Below are 22,751 nucleotides of genomic sequence, written 5' to 3'. Positions count from 1 at the left end.
ATTATAAATGCATATATAGCTTCATAATTGTGAGTGAGGACATTTAATCATGTACATATGCAATTAAATATCAGAAGCCCCAAAGATGGAACTCATTCTTTAGGCAGTTGGTCTTTCCTATTGGTCCATCCTAAAGTTTAAATTTGGACTTTTTTTTTTACCCAGAAACATAAAGATTCCTAGTGGCAAGTGATGGTCCTAATGCTATTACCTTCCAGGCCACGACCTGATTGACAGCATCATGAATCTGAAATTCCTCTATTCTCAACTCATTCAGATCCCCCAACAAAAATGCTTACCTATTTTAAACCCTATTTCATTCAGTTTATGGCCTTTGCTGGTTTCTATCTGCCTTTTCACAGTTATCTCTTATTTTCTTTCTGTCTACACTTTTGTTCTCCCTCTCATGCTTGAGTGTAACTTGGCTCACCTAGAGGCACAAAAGATAGAATGATCTCCTGACCTTCACAAATGACCATCAACAAATGTAGACACTAGAATAGAACATATTTAAAATAATCCTGCTAATACAAAGTTGCACATGTTGTACATAAAATGGGTCCTGGTTATCATCTGGAAGGCCCTGCAGTTTATTTACTTTACTCAAGATAGAATGAATGTCTTATATTCGGCATGAACTCAGATAGCCAAGAACTAATGAACAGAATAACTCATGTATTGATTATCTTAATAACCAAATGACGTTTAACACATGCTAAATCAGGCTGATTAATATAAAAACAGTCTGCTGCCAAAAATGATATTATGTCATTTAGGATAAAGATGCCAATGGAAGAATGCAGAAATGCGTATCTGGAAAACTCATTACATTTCCAATAAGGAATATAAGGCAGAACATGATTTTCTCAAAATGACTAAGATCAAAATCAACTAATATTTCCAGATTTTTAGCATTTGTTCTACTATACAATTATTTTGCCCAAAACGTTTATTTTTCACATTCTGAATTGATCGTGGTTAAAACATAATACATTCCAAACAAATTTGAAAGCTGGGGAAAATGTGCAGTGCCCATCCACTTTGAATCCTATTATCCATTTTTTTTCCTTTAACATCCTAGGTTGTAATAAATGGCAATTCAGTTTTTGTGTGTGTGTCTGTGTGTATGTGTATGTGTATGTACATATGTATTTTCAAATAAAACATTGCCTTCATTGGACTTTCATGGCTGGTAAGAATTTAATGCAACTATCTCCATTCACTTGCTCTCTCATGAGCTTTGAAATTCACTTTAATTATAGTAAGTATTCAATGAGCACTCATGATGTGCCTGGTTTTTTCATTGCTGTGAGTGAGTTACTCTTAGATGATAGGTGCTATATGAGATGATAGCAAAGTATTTCACAAAGGTAAATATTTGAACATCAGCCTATAATTTTATGTTCCATGCACGGGGTATTACTGGGTATTACTTTATATCTGCAAATAAGTAGAGCCAAAACATATGAGATTCTTCACATAGTAGATTTTAGAGAGCCAAGACACCTTCAAGAGAAAAACATAATATCAAAAATGCAGTATTTGTGAGAGACACTCTGGAGAAAGCAGCTGTCTTGATTTCAGTAGATCATCTCAGATATATCTGCTCCTATATACCTTCCAGTTACAATGCTGAAGTCTCATCACTGCAGCTGAACCAAGAAATTTGTGAAAATGAAGACGGTAGTTGAGGAAGGACATTCCACACACGTATTTTCTAATGAGCTGCCCTGTGTGAGGCCCTCCAGGGAACACTGTTGACTAAGGCTTTACAGTTTTGACATGGAGCTTGCGATCATCTCAAATTCATTATGGGCCCTTTTGTTTGCAGGCTCTGACACCTGAGTTCAATATCTTTAGAAGAAGATGGGAAAGAAGAACAATGTGACTGAATTTATCCTCCTGGGGCTCACACAGAACCCTGAGGGCCGGAAAGTTCTGTTTGTCATGTTCTTACTCATCTACATTGTGACAGTTCTGGGCAACCTGCTCATCGTTGTGACCGTCGCGGCCAGCCCGTCCCTGGGTTCCCCCATGTACTTTTTTCTGGCTTATTTATCATTTATAGATACTGTCTATTCAACCGCCATTGCTCCCAAAATGATCACAGACTTGCTTTCTGAGCAAATGACCATTTCTTTTCAGGCTTGTATGACTCAAGTTTTTATAGATCATTTATTCGGTGGTGCTGAAATCATTCTTTTGGTGGTGATGGCCTATGACCGCTACGTGGCCATCTGTAAACCACTTCATTATTTGATCATCATGAATCGGTGGGTGTGTGTTCTCATGCTGTTGGTGGCATGGATTGGAGGCTTTCTGCATTCATTAATTCAATTTGTTTTTATTTATCAGCTCCCTTTTTGTGGCCCCAATGTTATTGACAACTTCCTGTGTGATATGTATCCCTTGTTGGAACTTTCTTGCACCAACACCTACCTCATTGGACTTTCCATGATGGCTAATGGAGGGGCCTTTTGTACTGTCACTTTCTTCATTCTCCTCCTTTCCTATGGGGTCATATTATGCTCTCTGAAGGCTCAGAGTTTGGAAGGGAAACGCAAAGCTTTGTACACCTGCGCGTCCCACATGACTGTGGTCATTTTATTCTTTGTCCCCTGTATCTTCCTATATGCAAGGCCCAATTCTACCCTTCCCATTGATAAGTTCATGAGTGTGTTTTTAACTTTGATAACGCCCATGCTGAACCCCCTAATCTACACCCTGAGGAATGCAGAAATGAAAAACGCCATGAGGAAACTGTGGAGTAAAAAAGTGACCTTAGTTGGATGAGGGCTGTATACCTAATAGAAGAACATGACATTCATTTTTTTCACAGAAGCAAGGAATACTTCCACTATCAGTTACTCCATTTTGTTGTCATTCTTTTTGGTTATTTAGCCTATTTATTCTGAAACAGCCATATAAATTAATATTTATTGAAGTGGAATACACTATACCCCTTAGAGACCAAGAGAATTGCATAGGTTTAATTAGTCCCTTATACTGTTTATGTAATCATACTGTGTGAAGATTCTTTGGTGAACAACAATTTTTAGTTTTATTTCAAGTTCTTATTTTTTTAAAAAATATTTCAATTTATCTTTTTTCTCTTATTTATTTTCAATTGATAAATAATAATTATATATTTATGTGATACAATGTGATGTTTTGAGCTATGTATCCATTATAGAAAGATTTAATCAAGCTAATTAACATAGCTATAACTTCACCAACTTATCATTTTTCGTAGTGAGAACATTAAAAATGTATTCTTGTTTGTGGGCTGTGGTACCTCTCTGGCACGTAAAAACATGACCTAATAGAACTTGTTCCCTTTAGTTAAAGAGATTGATATTTTAAACTTAAAATTTCACATTGTTAAAATGTGTTAATCTAACAGTAAAAATAAATGTTTTGGTCAAATTAATTGATTTAAAGATTCACATAATATGTTCACAGGTGAGGATAACTCCATGAGAAATGAAGTTTATCAACTGCATACTGTTACAGAGCTAAGATGTACATACAGGTAGCATATGATTGATTTGATACATTCTGACCAACTTTTGGATAGAAAAATGTCCAGCCACACTCTATGTATATCTAGATCAATTGGCCTCCTCCAACAGTTAAAATATGCGTTTAAGTCATTCATATCACAGTAGAGTCCATAGAATCTGCCTACCTTAAGTTAACTCTCTGGGTGCACTTTTTAAAAAGAGAAAAACACTATGAATTTTAAACATTTTGGGAACATATTGTTTTGTTTTGCACAATGAATGCCTTTCTGATTATCTGTAAACTGTATGTTCTCATTGACTTTAGATAGATCAAAGGTATCTTCTGTGTTTACAATTGCTCTATAGTAGATTTGAAGAATTAATACTGTATTACAAAGATAATTTTTAAAGGTTCTTGAATTACATATTGCCTTGTAGAAAAATCAACCCACAGCATATACAATAAAGCAAAAAGTTGTGTTTTTTAATCCTTGTGTCAATTTACAAGACATTTACTTAGTGCGCTTAATATTAGTGCATTCAGTACTTCAACAGATTGAATAAGTTGAATAAAAGTCCACCCTGAAATTTTATTTATTCTTTAGTGAAGGAAATAGAATGTATTCTAGATTTTTTAATGAAAAAGGAATCCAATATAGGAATTTAGAAACTTCATAATTATTGCAATTGGAGAATCTGGCAATTGGTACTGGAAGAAACACAGTAGGGATCAAGGATTCACCACCCAAGCCAAGATGCAGGTATGAGGAAGCTGAACTCAGGAAGAAAGTCCTCTGCACATATTTCTCAAAGTCCTTTCTTGCCATGATTTTTATATAGAAATAATTTTCTCTAAAAACTTATAGTTTTTCTTTTTACAATAACTTATTTAATCCATATAGGGTTTGAATATTCAGGTAAGGTGTGAGGTAGAAATACACTTTGCTTTCTTTTCATAAAAATAATTAAATTTTCCCAGGACATTTATTGAATAATCATTCACTTTTTCACTATCCTGCAATACTACCACCTTCATATGTATTTACATATCAATTATTCTATTTTCTAGTTTTCTATTTTGTTCAATTAGTCTATTCAGGAGCCAATACTATATGTCTAAATTATTGTAGTGTTTTAGATACTGCTGCTGTGTAACAAGTCACCCAAACATTTAGTGCCATAAAACAACAACAACAACTTTATTATTATTTCAGATACTTTCTGTGGGTCATAAATTTGTAATCAGCTCAGCTGGGTATTTCTGGCTCATGGGGTTGCAGTCAGGAATAGGCTGTTGCTAAAGTCACCTAAAAAGTTTCTTCACTCACATGTCTGCACATAGGTCTGAAAGTCTTGAACAGTGGAATAGTGGGAGCTAAAATAGCTGGGGCTCCTTGGGTATATGCCCCTATTTCTATGTGGTTTCTCCACATGGTCTCTCAGGTATGCAGGCTTTAGCACAATGGGACTTTTGACATGGTGGCTGAGTGCTCCAAAAAGTATGTGTCCCAAGAGGGTGAGTCAAGCAGAAGTTGTGTTATCTTTATCTTTTTTTTTTACTTAACCTTAGAAGTTACATATTAATACAATCATTTCTACCGTATTCCATTCGTCAAGATAATCATATAGTACACACCATGTTCCAGTAGAGAGGATAGACCCTACCTCTTGATATGGAAATGGCAATGATCTGGAAGAGCATATACAACATGATACTATATTGCCATAGTCTTCCCCCAGTCACAAAAACATACATCTATTGGTTTACCTATTCATAGATCAAATCGGGCCTCTATGTGCTTGAATTCTTAGAAAACTCTCTTTTAATATAATATGAAATCCAAGATTATGAATTTGCTTAAAATGAAACATAGTCCAACACTTTCCAGAGATTTTGCATTTTGGAGAGCTCTTAAATTTGCCAGTGAACACGGTGGAACTGAAAGAGCAGAAATTGGCTTGTAGTTCTACCATTTACTAGGTACACCATTCTGGATAAATGAAATAAACCGTTCTAAGCCTTGCCTTTTCTATCTATGAATTGGGAGTAATGTACTCATCTCATAGGGTTATTTTGAGATTAATATAGAAGTTCCTTACAAATAATGAGTGCTGTATGTATATTTCTTTTTAATATAGAATTTAGAACAGGTTAAAAATCCTGTTTTTAACTGACTTAAGATAAATAAATACAGTCATGTGTGACTTAATGACAAAGATATATTCTGAGAAATGCATCATTTGGCAATGTCATTGTGTAAACATCATAGAGTATATTTAAATAACCCTAGATGCTCTAGCGTACTACACACCTAGGCTATATGGTAGAGCCTATTGCTCCTAGGCCACAAACCTATATAGCATGTTACTGTGCTGAATACTGTATGCATTTGCAACACAATGCCAAGTATTTGCGTATCTAAACATAACTAAAGATAGAAAAGGCATGGTAAAAATGTGGTATTATAATCTTAATGGACCACCATTCCACATGTGCTCTTTATTGATTGAAATGTCCTTATGCAGTGTGTAATTGTAAGTAAATTAACAATTCTGCATTCTCCTGAGAAGGGAGATAGGAATTTCTTAGAGGAATCTCAGAAGTTGACATGTTTCAAATTCCCAAGTGTTGTTTAAATCAATTTTTTATGCCTCTATAAGTTAGGATGAGGAATAGTCTCCTTAAAGCCTTTTTGAAAGATGGAGTTTAAAGAGGGATAATGCTAGTGACCTAGGTAAGTTTTTGCATGGGCGGCACTGGGGAGCCAAGCTAAGATCAGGACTTGAGGCTTGACAGACTTGCGTTATGTCTTCAGGTCTGCTCTCCATTACCTGCATGTCCTGGAGTATAAGGTCTCACCTCTCCATGTCTCAGTGTTTCTATCTGTAAAATAGAAGAAGGAGTATTCCTGCCACATATGCCTCTTTTAAAAAATATTAGATGAAATAATCTATATAAAGGGCTTTTCACAGTGCCTAATGAGTGTGAAGCAGTCAATTAATATTCGCTTTTGATAATTACAGGTACTAATAATGGTAACCTTCACACAGAAGTTTATAATTCAATAAATTATTCACCTCTCTTATGAGGAAATTATCCTTAATTTCCTTAGTATTTAAATTTCTCAGAAATTTCAATATTTCTAAGACCACAAAAATGGAAATAGAGATGAGAAAGAGCTATTGGAGCATTCAGAAGAGTATCAAAATTTCTTTAAAGCTGTCTTTCCTAAAGTGAGACTAGTATGTTAATAATAATGCAGAAAAATATTAAATACAGATAAATAAAAAGAATGAGAAAAATATTTCAGTTTTATAATAAACATAATAATGCTGGTTTGCTACATTTATTTTCTTTATTTTTCCGTGAATAATTTTGCATCATTTGCCTGTTTTTCAAAAAATGTATAAACTTTAACAATATAGTAAATGCATATACATATCTCCATTAAGTTGAAAGACTTTGGAGAAATATTTCCTTAATTCCTAAAGACAAAAACTGATACTCTATTTAAACACACTGAAATGATTTATAGCTTTTGTATTAATTAAATGCTTAGTAGAACTTTCCATTCTCAACACACATGTAGTTTGGTTCTAAGAGAGGAAGAGCATTGTTTGGAAATGTGCTCTTGATTATTCAATATCTGTTCCTAGATGAGAGAGGTTTGTGAAAACATTATGGTTATCAGTGACAGATGTGGCTGTTAGTATCACATGTGAAGTCAGTGAAACACAAACTTCTCTGTATGAGTTGAAATTTTCTCGCTTGAAAATATATGGGAAATAGTTGGAGCCTTAATGTTTCCAAATTCTTAATATCTTTATGCAAGAAATAGCAGTCATTTGCTTTTTGAGGTGGTGGGAAACTCAGGTGGATCTTTTAAGATTAGGCAGTTACAAAGTTATCATACTATTACCTACTTTAACGTTTCACTTTATCTTCAGCATGAAAACACATCTAGAGGCATTAGAAGGTGATGGAGAGCAGTGAACAGGCAGAGATCTTTCTTTGTGGTAGAGGGAGGTTGCTGAGCAGTAAAGTAGAAAAAAATGATTTAAAGGAAAGAGTATCAGTGAATAACAACTCTTGTAAGTAAATATATTTCTTTATATCAGAAAATTACATTTGACATCCCTATTAAAAATGTAATCGTGTGTGAGAAACACTGTCTATATCTGCCTAATGTCAAAATAACCAATAATTTGATGTGTGTGATGTATGTGTGTGTGTGTGTGCGTGCATGTTAAATAGCATACAGTCACACTGGTAAACAAGAAAAAAAATAAATGTTGAGTGGTTAAAATCCATGCAGATAAATGATAGACAAACATGTCATTCTTTATATTAATCCTTTGCTTTTGGGTGGCATACACAGGTACGGCCTCATAGAAAGAACGGTATGATTTTAATAGTCATGATCAAATGTCATCCATTTTCAGTCAATAATGACATCATACTCTTAAAAATTTCAATATGAATTAAAATAGCTGATATTGGCAGCTACTTACTTTATATTCATACCTAATTTGTGCCAATTATTGAGCTAGTATCTTTTTTACTTTCACAGTTACTGTCTGAGCCAATAATCTTCACTTTACAGAAAATAGTACAGAGTTTCAGATGTTAAATACATTTTATAGAATTGCCTTTGCTCTTTATACCAATGGGAGGCTGGAGTTACAGCCTACAAAGAAACATTGAACAACTTCCTTACACTAAGTCTTAGTTATTTCATCTGTTAAATTAAAATAATAATTATGCCTGACTCAATGTTGATATAAAAATTGAGTATGTGTGGCACAACCCAAGAAAATGTTGGCTGCGTTAGTTGTGGCTTCCATATATAAAATTTTCTCAATAAATGGCAACATTGTCTTTAGGTTGTATAGTCCAAAAACTTTGGAGTAATTTTTATTCTTTTCTCTTTTTATACCTTACTTCAAGGCCATCAGCAAATTCTATGGGATGGACATGGTAGAAGCTCTGACTCAGGTGGGGTGAGGCAATATATGTAACCTTAACATTTATACCCCTGTAGCATCCTGAAAGAAAAAAGGAAAAAAATTCTATGGGATCCACCTTCACCATGCATCCACTTCCACTACGACCGTCCTGGTCCAAACCACTATCACCTTTTAGCTGGGCAGTTACAATAACATCATCCCTTGTCACCTTGCTTCTGCTCTTGCTCCTCTATAGCCTACTCTCCTTACAGTAGCCATAATAATCCAATGGACAATTAAGTCAGATCATGTCATTCTGCTGACATGCAAAACCTTCCAAAGCACAAAACCTATTTGTAATTTAGAATAAACTTATACCCCTTACAATGATCTAAAGGCCTTACAAGATCTGCCAGCAGCCAATCCTGGCCTGTGCCACTCTAGTGACACTTGCATCCTCAGATCACTGGTACTAACCATGCTTCCTCCTCAGGGACTTTTCATTTGCTGGTATTTCTACCTGGAACCTCTTTCCTTAGATATCTTTTTGGCTCCTTCCTCAATTCCTTCAGGCCTGCTTATGTATTCCCTCTCCAGGAAGCCTTCTCCGACTACCTTGCGGAAAATGATCCCTCTCTGCAGCCACCATGTATCATTTACTCTACTTTACTTTTCTCATGGCAGGTATTGCACTTGGACATACTATATAATTCATTTTTTTAATTTACTCCCTACTGTCTCTCCCTTCTAGAACATGAAAATGGAGACTTTATCTGTTTTTCTTTTTTCCACTACTATATTTCCACTTCCTAGAGTGTCAGGAATATAGTAGATAATCAATACATATTTGGAATTGAACTTATAAATTTATTTTTAAATAAAACTTAAAACTATATTCTATTAGGTAACCCTTCCCGCCACCCCAACACACACACACATGCAAACACCATGGCCAAATGACATACAACAGCGTGGATGTACTTATGGACAAGAATACTCATATTAGCGAAGTCTAATATGAGGAGTAGAATAATGTTAATAAGAATGTTCTTTAATAGCATGTTTTGTTTCCATTTGACTTCAAAGCAAGTTTGAAAAGAAATCTTTATAAGTTGATTAAATAGAAATAAATCCCAAATACAATAAAACAGAAAAACCCATGATGAAATAACAAACAGGGTAAGAATATATGGACTTTAAATATTTTATAGAGTTGTAAAATAGCTCAAAGATAGTGAAAGGCACAAACTCCATAGAATCATCTAGCCCCAAAGAGAAGGCTAAGAAAACACAGAGATTGAAGATATCTAGTGATTTTTGTATTACATTTAAACGTCTTTTGCAATATTTTTCCTGACAAAAATTAAATATATTTAGCCATTATATATCAAAAGAAGTACAGATGCTTTTAAATAAAATAAATTTATATAAAAGGAAAATATTTTTTTATTATTTATTTCTATTTACAATTGACATTTAAACAAAGCTGGGGGTAGGGGTGACAGCCCCTGTGCAGTCAAAAATCCACAAATGCCTTTTGACTTCCCCAAAATTTAACTACTAATAGCCTACTATTGATGGGAAGCCTTACTTATAAACAGTCGATTAACACATATTTTGTATGCTATACATTTTATATACTGTATTCTTAAAGTAAGCTAGAGAAAAGAAAGTGTTATTAAGAAAATCATAAAGAAGAAAAATATATTTACTACTTATTAAGTGAAAGTGGATCATCACAAAGGTCTTCGTCTTCATTGTCTCCATGCTGAGTAGGCTACAGAGGAGGAGGAAGAGGAGGGATTGGTCTTGCTGTCTCAGAGGTGGCAGAAGCAGGAGAAAATCCACGAATCAGTGGACCCACTCAGTTCAAACCTGTGTTGTTCAAGGATCAACTGTATTTACAGGGGAAAAATACAAATTTTCTGCATCCTTTGGAGTCTTGGCAAGAAACAGCATACTCAGAATGAAAAATTAAAGAGGATTTAGTGAAGATTACTTTTCAAGGTATGGCTAGGTTTAAAGAAAACTACTAAGGCATGATAAAGCACCCGAGAGCTGGTAACAGTAGGCAACCATTACCACAAGTAGGCCGGAGAGAGCAAGGGAGAAGGTGATTATAGGAATCCAAAAGGCATTGTAGTAGCAAAGGTCCTCCCCAAAGAACTGTAATCTTAATTAAAGGCACCCAAGCCACTGACAAACCACAGGGAGGAACCAACCAAATAAATGCCCTGTGATCCTTTCCTCCCCTCCCTGATCGCTAGCATTCACCTGTTGGCCAGAGGTAAGGCAGCTGGTTAAAGCTGACCTTGAAAAACAACCATCCGAGGTGGAAAAGAGTGAGAGTAGATCCAAAGGGTGAAAGCTGTATACAGAGTTTAAAAACACAGGAAATAAGCAGAGTCTTCTGACTTATTTGTTTACTCAATCAATATTTATTGAATACCTTTGTGACTCAGACACTGAACCAAGTGCTGGGCATAAAAAGGAGAACAAGACAGACAGAGCCCTCTTCTCTGCAGCTTATTTAAAGAGCATTTAAATAGAACAAGGGAGGCGGGTGAATTAGAATTAATCTGTATATCAACAGTGTGCTGAACATGAACCAAGAGTTGTAAAAGAGTTTTTCAAAATATATTTAAGGAGGAGTTTTCTAACATTTCTTCCTGGCTGAGAAGGAGTCAGATTTTTTACAGGTGAGTTCTCTCTGCCTGGATGTCCTCCAGAGACCGGGAATTCAGAATACTCATTAGAAGCTGCATTAAACAGCTTCAAATATTTATTCTCGTATCTTTTTTTATAAAATAGAAAAAGAAAAGCATGTTTCTTCTCTTCTCCCATGAAAGAAAATAGCTTCTGTTATTAAAATGCCTTTGGTTTCCTGAAAACTCAAACTAGATAGTGCTCATCACATTTTCCATTAAGAATTTTGTTTTTACAGGTTAATCCACCACTTCTGAATTTGTCATCAGCATTGAAATAAAGGAAATCAGAATGAATGTGACTGGATTCATTCTGATGGGACTCACACAGAATCCTCAGACACAGAGAATTCTATTTTTGGTGTTACTTATCACCTACATTGTCACAGTCGTGGGAAACCTGCTCATTGTGGTTACCATAATCTGTAGCCAGACTTTGGACTCCCCAATGTATTTCTTCCTGGCTTTCTTATCTTTGATAGATGCATGCTATTCCTCTTCCATAATCCCTAAAATGCCAGCTGACTTGCTCTCTGAGACAAAAGCTATCTCCTTCAAGGGCTACATGACACAGCTCTTTGTTGAACATTTCTTAGGTGCTTCAGAGATTGTCCTCCTGGTGGTCATGGCCTATGACCGCTATGTGGCCACCTGTAGACCTCTGCACTATGTGACCATGATGAGCCACCGCATGTGCTGCCTCCTGGTGGGGGTGTCTTGGACAGTAGGTTTTCTCCACTCTATTGGGCAGATTTTAGTTACTTTCTGGCCCCCATTCTGTGGCCCCAACATCATGGATCACTTCATGTGTGACATTTTCCCACTGATACAACTGGCCTGCACTGACACTTTCCTTGTTGGTCTCCTGGTTGCTGCCAATGGTGGGCTAATCCCTGTGATCACCTTTGTGTCATTGTTGATATCCTATGCGGTCATCCTGTGCTCCTTGAAGACTCACAGCTCTGTGGGGAGGAAAAAGGCCCTTTCTACTTGTGACTCCCACATCACAGTTGTTATTTTATTGTTTGTGCCCTGTATTCTTATGTATCTGTGACCAGTAGCCACCTTTCCCGTGGATAAAGCCATAGCAGTGTTTTATACTCTTGTCACTCCCATGTTAAATCCAGTTATCTACACAGTAAGGAATGCAGAGGTAAAAAATGCATTCAGAATGTTATTAAACAGAAATGCAATTTCAGATAATAAATGATCTAATATGAAGATTGTATTTCCATCATAATCTTTTCCATTTTATATTTCATTACTTTGAAGTCTTTTCCCCACCTCTCACTTAACTCTTACCGCACTTTTGCAAGGTAGGTACTATTATGATTATTCAATTTTACAGATGAAGAAAACAAAATTCAGAAAAGTTAAGTAACCAGCCCAATGTCAGAAACTGATCCAGTGTTCAAATGTGCATTGATCTAGATCCAAATTTGGTGCTTTTTCAAACATATCAAAAGGTATCAGAAAAAAATGGAACACATAGATGAGAACCCCTCTTTTTTGCAGCAAAAAAAAAAAAATTTTCTCTTCTAACTGCAGAGTTGTATAATGTGCCTGTATATTTAAGCAATATTGGCTACTGGTATCTAGGAGAGTGTGAAATATATTAATATTATAATTTAGAAAGAAGATCTTGCCAATACTCTCTTGGCACACACTTGATATATCATATTTAAAAATGCATTGGGTTTCTTCTGCTGAGTAAAAGTTGTCAATGATTATAAAAATTAATTGTATTAAACCTATGTGAAATTCTTAAATTTCCTCACATGGTTACAACTTTATAAAACTGACACCTAATAATGTTCTTACTGTACAGAAAAATGGAGGATTAAAAGGTTAAATAACTACTAATAAATCATAGAACATGTACATAATCCTTGAGCTCAAATGTGCTTACTTTATACCCTATGGTATTTTCACTATAGAATATCTTGGGACTAATATTTAATTATGGTTTAGTATATAAAAGATTTTTTGATTATATGTTAGAAAAGTGACAATTTATTAGATTAAAAATCATTAGTTGCAATTAAATGCAGTTTCTTTTACAACAGCAAATAGTAAAATTTATCCATAAAATAGCTTCACTGTTAAAAATATGGTTGCACATTCAGTTCTTGAATCTGGTATCCTTTTTGAATACTGCTTTAGGAAATGGTTTGTAAGGTATATGGAAAGAATTTGGGAATCTTTACTCCATGGTAAACCAAAGGAAATATTTCTCAGCTAAACCACTTACGTAACTTACAATATTTCTAAATTGAAAACATGTTATTTGAGTATCATGGAGTGAGAAGAAATTTAGTGTTTATTTTTTTCTGGCTGAGGTCCATATTTTAATCCTTAGTAACAGCAGCTACCCTACAGTTAGATGACATGATTTTGATAATCCTCTGAAAGGTGAAGAGAGCACCAGACTACATGTCAGAAAAACTCGGTCCTGATATTTCTAAGTGGCCAAAATGAGTACCAGTCCCTTTTCTTCATCTCTGTGATCAGGTAGTGGGATCATGTGTCACTGAAGAACAGAGCTTAGCTGTGCAACAAATCTGTGAATGGATAAGACCATGACCTGGATTTGTGCTTGTGGTGCATCAGCTTGGCCTGGCTCCAGTGGAGCTCTGCCCCTGGGAAAACCCAATCACTGCAGGGTGGCTGGGAATTCTCTGGTACTATGATGAGCTCCTCAGTCAGTAGAGACACAGCCTCAAAGGGATGCAGTTGGAATGATGTAAGTCTGCACATTGTGGAATTCTGTGCCTTTTGAAAATGGCACTTTGCCCTCTTATAGCCCAGGTCTATTACCCAAAGGAGAATATCTTATCGATGATATTTCATCTATTATCTTCAATACTTTGTCTTTTTTGCATTTCTTTTATTTTTATTATTGTTTTCTTTTTGTATTTTATAATATTATTTGGCACAAACGTTTTGGTTACATAAATTGCTCTAGTACCCTTTGAGTCAAAGTTATAAGTGTGTTCATCCCCTAATATTGCACAACATACCCACTGGATGTTAATTTACCTATTCATTCCTCCTTCCTCCCTCCTGCTTTATTTCTGATGAATGTTATTTCCATATGTGCACATAAGTGTTGATCGATTAGTTCCAATTTAATGGTGAGTACATGTGCTGTTTGTTTTTTCCATTCTTGTGATATTTCACTTAGAAGAATGGACTCCAGTTCCATCCAGGTTAACACAAGAAGTATTAGTTCATCATTTTTTATGGCTTAGTAGTACTCCATGGTCTACATATACCACATTTTATTAATCCACTCATGTACTGATGGGCTCTTGGGTTATTTCCACATCTTTACAATTGCAAATTGTGCTACTATAAACAATCCACTGCAGGTGTCTTTTAACAGAAACAAATAGTAAGCCAAGAAAGGCATATAATAAAGTAGAAGATGCTAACTGTGGCTTGAAGTGAGAACGAGGGTCCTAGAATGAATTCAGAAGTCTTCTTGCTGAGTGATATTTACAAAATATCACCCTGACTAGGGCTGTGGTCCATGTAAGATGATCCTTCTGTGTCAGGACACACATATATAATTTCAGTTAAATGAAAATAACAAATTTGTCTTAATTCCACAGACAATTGAAGTGATGATGTTTCTGGGCCTTAACTCACTTCAATTTTGCATTTTTCTGTGGGATGAAAATTGACATATAAATACATAGGATAAAATACTTGAAGATTGTATAAAGCAACAAATTGTTTGGTGTGGTTTCTGGGCCTGATGAAGTAAGTTAAAGTTGTCCTTCAGGTTTCAGTCCCAATGCTACATTTTTCTTAAACAGATATGATATATCTTCTTTTCAAATAAATAGAGAAAAGATTCTTTAATCTCTACAAATGGTGCTTTTAGTTTTAAAGTCTTGGAATCCCAAGATCAGTTTCTGAGAGGAAAAGATAAAATTTTGATTAACCTCTGAATCTTTGCATACTTATACATAAACTGTTCTCCTGAAATAAGCACTCATTGCTACCCTAGTCCCAAGACAATGGGTGTTATCCTTATGGATTCATACTGTCCTATCCCAAAACTCAGCTCTTTTATTTGGTAATTACAATTGCCCAAATTTTCCAAAGAGACACTACAGATTCCATCACAGTATGCACAGTGTCTTATTCCTGAACATAAAGGAAAATGAAAGCATCTTCAAAAAGAAACCCAAGAGAACATCAAAAAGAAAAAAAGAAAACAAAATCCTCTAATTCATCAGAGACATAAAAGTTTTCCAAACACTTGAGCAAGACAATCCACATAAAATTGGGTTTGGAAAATCATACTCAGGGGAAATTTCCAAACCCTGGGGGAAGCTAAGAAGCAATTCTACAGGCTCATGACCTCTCAGGGAAACATCTTTAAATTGCAATGAGAAACCAAGGATGAAACTTTTGTTTATTTATTTTTCCTTGAACCATGTGGAAGATGGCACTTGGTAAGCAGCGAGGGACATTCTCTACCTCCTCTGGCAGAGATTCTTCTCCTGTCTCTCTTAGATGTAGAAGGAAGGGTTGGAAAAAATCTTCACGTTTTGGCCAGCCACCAAATGGACTTTTCTCCATGGAGAATGGGAGATTAGCATAACCAGAATTTTCAATAAACTGATAAATGGTGAGATTTATAATTCACATTTTTGCATTTTCAGAGAGGATTTCAACTTGTGATGTAGTGCTTCAAAGTGTGGGTGTTGTGGTCAGGCTGTAAAGTGTAATGCAATCCATGAGCCTATCAGTTAAGAACTGTGCACACTTGGACTAGTTACATAACCTTTCTGGCTCTTAGACTGCTCATACTTAAGGAGAATAATAACATTACCAAGCTGAAAGGATGTGGAAACGAATAAAATAATACATGTGGAGTCCATAGAACAGTACTTGATACAAAATGTGTCAAATGAACAGCAGCTATTAGAATGCAAATTCCTGTTTGCTTAATGGAGGAGGGCAGGGTAGTAGGAGCTCCTAATTACTTCAAGTCTAATGAAATTAGACCTATCTTCAGCCTTTCATATTCAAGTTAAATCTTAATAGCTTAGAAATGCAACAAGCACATATTTATTCTTTCTAAAATATTCTCATTTATCATTTATCTTGAGATACTCTCCCCATCCTGATATTTTAGATTAAAAAGCAGAATTTTCTGAGGCTATTTAAAGAACACTGATATAACATGGTAAATTCAAGTGCTGTAATTTACAGTTATTGATAGTGAATACAGCAGAGTGATCTCCAGTTACACCCAGGTTAGTAAAAAAGTATTAGTTCACTATGTTTTTTATGGCTGGGGAGTACTGCATAGTATACATACACCACATTTTATTAATCCACTCATGTACTGATGGGCATTTGGGCTGTTTCCACATCTTTGAGATTGTGAATTGTGCTGCTATAAACATTCAGGTGCCAGTGTCTTATAACCAAATCATTTGCACCCCCATATTACTCTGAGATAAAAAAAAAGAATATAGCATTTATTATTTTCACAATGACATCTTAACAAATGGCACGGGGAAAGACATCGAGAGTAAGAAATCATGACTCTAATCACAGAGTGGAGTCTTCTGATTTTAACTTCGTTTATTTTATTTTCCCTATGCACATTTGAAATGTCACAAATAGCATTAAGCTCCTCCCTCAGCATTATTCAGGAAAATTTAAATTGCTTTAGTGCTACTTGTCACGGCTTTCGCTCTTCCTTAAAATGAGCTAAATCACTAAGACAATGGGGAAAAAGAAGGTCCAGGCATCCATCAGGAAGAACACCAGTGGAATAGAGGAAGTTTTTTATTTCCAAATTCCAGAAACAGTAAGAGTATAAAAGTTGAGAGATTTAGGTAAATTTATAGAGCAACACTGAGGGCAGAGAAAAGGATCTGAAATTCTGAAATTGGAGAACATATTTATCAGGTTTCCAGGGAAAGGAATGTGTTTTGCTAGACAGGCAAGGAACAAATCTTTTCTTGCTGAAAAATAATCGTGGATCAAAAATATGGTGGATTTAAGGAATTTAACAGGGAGGGCAATTACAAATAGGATTTTATTTTATTCTTTTTCTTTGTAATAACAATATTTATTTGAAAAAAGTATGCAAATGTGACTGATATGCACACATATGTACATAAATGCATCCAAAGTTTACTGCTTGAAATATAACTACAAAACATTACTTTTAATGACAACCTTACTACTAATTCTTCTTATAATTCTGAATGTTATGTATATTTCAAACTTGAAACAAAAAATCCATTACTTTTGTAATGAATGGTGCCAGATTTAGTTTTGTTGCAAAAACTGATAGGAAGGAAATAGTAGGTAATGTGGATAGTGAGGCATGAGAAGGTCAACTTCCCAAGTTCACAGCTCTAAAAGATGCTTTGAATGGACCTGAGCAATCTGAGGTGCAGCCCCAGCATATTAAGGGTGTGGCTGTCAGGAAAGGAAAGACCATGGAAGGTTCTAGGAGAAATGCGGACAGAATAAGCTGCTACCTAGAGGAGAATGTGAATTTAATATTGATATCAAAGTGAATGCATAGAGGACAGGGAGGGCTGGCCCCATGATATGGCAATGTATGAAGAGTATACAAGAGTTTAGAACTTTAATGTAAGATTCTGTTTTATGTTAGCATGTTACTTCCATCTATGCAAATGATTTATCCCCAAATCCCACCTCCATTTTCTGAACTGCTTAGATGATAAAAAAATATGACATTGTGGGTTTTAAACCTGTTTAATTTTAAATATCTTAATGATAATAATATATACATTGCAAATAAAATGTCACTATAATTTTTATGTTTATTTCTAGATTATAAAATTATATTGAAAATATCTATACAAATGAGAAGAGTTATTACAATTTTTATTGTTTTTCTCACTAATGTTATAAAGATGCTTCACCTATCTCCTCATATTATTAGTGTTTTGTTTAAATCACCACGTGATATTAATTTGTAATAGCCTGATTTAGATGAACTTCTTCCTATCATTGAATATTTTAGTTGTTTCTCAGCTTTCACTATTATAAATGACATGGCACCATCCTTCATTATAAAACTTCCTCGTCTCATTTCACTTGCAGAATAAATTTCTAGAGTTGGGGTTCCTTGTATAAAAAACACAAACATGTTGATGATTCTGAAATTATTTACTTATATGTGTTTCAAAAGCATTACATGGATAAAGCAGTTTCGTTGCACTTTTAGAATGGGTATAATTAAAAAATAGCATGATGTAAAAAACATATTCTTATGACTGATTCAATTTTCCAAATCACTTTATGTCTGTAGGGAAATGCTGCTTAAAAATAATGCTGACATCAATATATGATTTCTACTTTATAAAACACATTAATAACAACTGTCTGTTTTACTTCCATGAGTCAGGCAGCTTGAATAAGTGTTACTGTCTATTTTATAGCACAGGAGGCTGAGGAATGGTGGTTTGCTCAATGACACATGGCCAGTGCATGATGAAGCTGGGATTGCTAGCTTTTTACTAGTACAAACTGAACAACTTCTTTTGTTTTTAATTAAACTTTTTCTTGGGAGTAATTTTAGATTAACAGAAAAGTTGCTAAAAAACCTTGGAGAGTTCCTGTGCACTACTCACTTAGTTTCCCATACTCTTACCATCTTATATTACCATGTGTATATGTAAAAATCAGCTTATATGTAAATCTCACAATAATTCCCTCTTTTCTTTTATTCACCTGTTTTTCAGATATACTACATAGGTATACATACACAAATATTAACACATGCAGATACACATATGTGCTATTTGACTGATGCATTTCAGGTATGCGTGTAGATGAGCATCCAATCATCTGGTGAAACTGTGTCTACCTATGGAAAATGAAGTCAAAGGTTGGAGAATATTCTGGATGATTCATTCCAAACCTTTCTGTGGGTAAGGTGGATGGCTCTGTAAGTGAGTTACTCATCACTACGTTGATAAGGGCACTTCATCATAAGCAATATTTTCACATTTTCAAATTTGACCCTCCTTATAATCCCAGGAGATGAGCAGGTGAGCTATTAATATATATACACCCCTCTCCTTAAAGATAATTGTCAAATACATTTGAAACATGTATATCCTTAGTAGGTAGACTGGATCAGACCTGAACACATTGTGTGAATAATTGGCAAATAATTAATAAAGCCTCAAGACTCTGTCTTATGTGCAACTTGTTTCTCTTCCTTGCCTATGTGGTGGCTGCCAATTTGTACATGTAAGTGCTTGTAGAAAGGTCACCCCTGCTCTGAAATGCTTGCTGAAAAGGAAAATCCTACTCCTTTCCCTGCTGATCCTGTGGAGCCAGAGGTTCTGTGTTCAAACCCCACATCCAGCATCTGTTGTTTGCTTGAACTTAACTTCTTTAAGCATGAGCTTCCCTCCAATCAAACAGGGACAATAGGACTATCACAGACTGTGTTCTAGGCAGTGGGTCCTGAGCCCCACCTTACTACACTTAGTCACCATGACAACACTCTCATATAGGCATTATTATATTTGTAAACTTCTATTCTCATTCTTAAATGACAGATTAAAAATAAACTCAACAATTAGTAATATTTGTTATGTATTAAGTGTACAGACTGACATTTTCCCCAGATCATTCTCTTTTATGAAGAATGAATTAATTCATTTAAAGGCACCACACAGTTAGGACTTTCAAAGAAATATTTGAGAAATAGCCATGATTTTCAAGAAGCTTTTAAAATGCATGTTATTTTGTCTTCTATTTGTAGATGAGGCAGTGTGCAGATTAGGGTGGCATGCTGATCACCCCTGCTCCCCTTTCATGCCCGTGGCAGGCATGGCCAATAAATTACAGTCTTCCTTTCTTCATAACTTGCAGGTGGCTTCAGAATCCTTTTCAATAATTCACTCTGGAAGCCACTAGTAAATAATCAAAGCTGTCACTTGACAGAGAAGAAAACTATTTCTCTTCTCTACCACATGTGGATGCTTGCCTTCCCCGCTTTCAAACTCGGCCTCTTTTAAAGTAGTGTTATATTTATTTATCTACATCCCAATTCTGTCGGTCCTATCACTACTACTTCAACAATTTTGAGTTTTGTGTTCCCAGTGACAACACAAGCACTCATGGTAATTTTGAATATGGATGCTCTAACTTGTTGATGATAATAATGCTATAAATTGAACTGAAGCAAATTTTTCTTAATCATGACTACAGATTTTACATGATCACCACTGTTGGAGATTTCACCTTTTCCTTGGAAATCATGCAAAACCAAAGCTTTGTTACTGAGTTTGTCCTCCTGGGCCTTTCACAGAATCCAAATGTTCAGAAAATATTATTTGTTGTATTTTTGTTTGTCTACATTGCAACAGTTGGGAGCAACACCCTAATTGTAGTAACCATCCTCAACAGCCCTGAATTACTGGGGTCTCCCATGTACTTCTTCTTGGCTTTCCTGTCATTCCTAGACGCATGCTTCTCCTCCGTCTTCACCCCGAAGATGGTCGTAGACTCCCTCTATGAGAAGAAAACCATCTCCTTTGAAGGCTGCATGACTCAGCTTTTTGCTGAACACTTCCTAAGTGGGGCAGAGTTGATTGTCCTCACAGCCATGGCCTATGATCGGTATGTGGCCATTTGCAAGCCTTTGCATTACTCTTCCATCATGAACCAAAGGTTCTGTGGCATTCTGATAGGGGTAGCCTGGACAGGGGGCTTCCTGCATTCCATGATACAAATTCTCTTTACTTTCCAGTTGCCTTTCTGTGGTCCCAATGTCATTGATCACTTCTGTTGTGACTTTCAGCCATTACTGGATCTTGCCTGTACCAACACTCACGTCTTTGGCCTTTTTGTGGTAGTCAACAGTGGGGTTTTTTGTATCATAACCTTCTCCTTGTTGCTTGTCTCCTACAGTGTCATCTTGTTCTCTCTGAGAACTCATAGTTCCGAAGGGCGGAGAAAAGCTCTGTCTACCTGTGGATCTCACATTGCTGTTGTGATTTTGTTCTTTGTCCCATGCATATTTGTATACGCACGACCTCCATCTGCTTTATCCTCTGACAAAATGGTGGCAGTAGTTTATGCTATCCTTACTCCCTTGCTCAATCCTCTGATTTATACCTTCAGGAATAAAGAGGTAAAAAATTCCATGAGGAAAATATGGAAGAGATTACTAGTGGTTTCTGATGCAAAATAAATTATTAAAATTTTTTTTTATAAAATCAGGGTTAAGAGTTACAAAGTTAAAATAGTCTTGGACAAAAACTTTATGGACTATACATTGTATAGAAAAAGGAAACATAATGTTATAACAAAAAGCATTAATGGGGGCTCAGAAAATTTTATTTTCACCCTCTGATCACTCATCAACTCTGAATTGGCAGCCCAGTATCCACATATGTAAATTAAGAACATTCAAATTTATATTTACTTAGAATGTAATAATCAAAAATTTTCAACCATATATCATTATTTCAACCTTTCTTTTATCAGTACTCAACTCTAACAATTCTTTAACCCCATCACAACCTACAAACCATTGCTCCTGTCAACTTTTTACATGACCCCAGGATATACCTCCAAAGAAACCGTGTAAAATAGTTCTCTGTGTCTCAATTATTCCTCCTCCAGGTATGTGCAAGTCTTACCCTCTCACTTCCCTTGGTTCATTATTCAAATGTATCTTCTCAGTAACGCATTTTCTGACTACCTCACAATATAGCAAATCTCATCCACTCACTTTTTGTTACTCCTATTCCTACATTTCTGCTTAATTTTTCTCTTTAACACTTATCATTACTTAGCATGTCATACAGTTTATTCGTTTTATTTATTGTTTATACACTAGAAAATAATACATATAAGAGTAAGGATTTTTATCTTTCTCAAAATCTTTACTGTGGGATCTTAAAGTCAGATGATTAAGAAAAATAATAAAACTTTATCGTTAAATCACCAGTGCCTAAAACAGTAACTGGCACATAGTAAGTGGTCAATATATATGTATTGAATTAACAAATGAACAATAATGAAAATATATAAATGGGCTTCTGCTCCTGGGTTTGATGCAATAACTTGGGCCAAAAATACTCTTGCTGTGAACAACTAGAAACACCAGATACAGTATAGGAATCACTTGTACGAGATACTGGAGACCTACTGAGAAAACTGAAACTGAAAGGTATAAGATTAGAGACACAAGATCTTCAATAAAGTGAGTTGAATTTTGTGGCCACTTTTATCCTGGGAACCTGTCTTGATTCTTGGCAGGGGCCCGAGGTGGAGAGTCTGGGCTTTGCACAGGTAGAGGGTCCCTGCTGGAGGTGGGATGGAGGAAGAGACACCAACAGAGCTTTTGGAAGAAATTTGGAGAGCCTGAATCAGGCAGTACTTTTTCCCCAGTTTTAGGGGCTGTATAGGATTGTTATGGTTTGAATTCTATCCCCCCAAAATGCTGAAGTCCTAACCCCCAGTATCTGTTTATTTGACCTTATTTGGAAATAAAGTCTTTGCAGATGATCGAGTTAAAATGAGGTTATTAGGGAGAATCCTAATACAGCATAACTGTGTCATC

General features: G+C 35.5%; 3 protein-coding genes across 3 annotated transcripts; all 3 read left to right on the top strand.

Moving 5' to 3' along the window:
- Window positions 1-1,866: 1,866 nt before the first annotated feature.
- Window positions 1,867-2,793, top strand: LOC123641805 (olfactory receptor 4A15-like). Its single transcript, XM_045556740.1, has one exon. It carries the CDS (start codon window positions 1,867-1,869, stop codon window positions 2,791-2,793), a length of 927 nt encoding a protein of 308 aa, XP_045412696.1.
- A 1,465-nt stretch (window positions 2,794-4,258) lies between these two features.
- Window positions 4,259-12,365, top strand: LOC123642107 (olfactory receptor 4C12-like). Its single transcript, XM_045557020.1, is given in 3 exon segments — window positions 4,259-4,264; window positions 8,452-8,504; window positions 11,426-12,365. Coding segments are annotated over 3 exon segments (999 nt in total).
- An 8,073-nt stretch (window positions 12,366-20,438) lies between these two features.
- Window positions 20,439-21,374, top strand: LOC123641804 (olfactory receptor 4C15-like). Its single transcript, XM_045556739.1, has one exon. It carries the CDS (start codon window positions 20,439-20,441, stop codon window positions 21,372-21,374), a length of 936 nt encoding a protein of 311 aa, XP_045412695.1.
- The last annotated feature ends 1,377 nt before the right edge of the window (window positions 21,375-22,751 follow it).

Source organism: Lemur catta, chromosome 7, assembly GCF_020740605.2.
Source record: "Lemur catta isolate mLemCat1 chromosome 7, mLemCat1.pri, whole genome shotgun sequence".
NCBI lineage: Eukaryota > Metazoa > Chordata > Mammalia > Primates > Lemuridae > Lemur > Lemur catta.
This window is presented reverse-complemented; position numbering and strand designations above follow the sequence as displayed.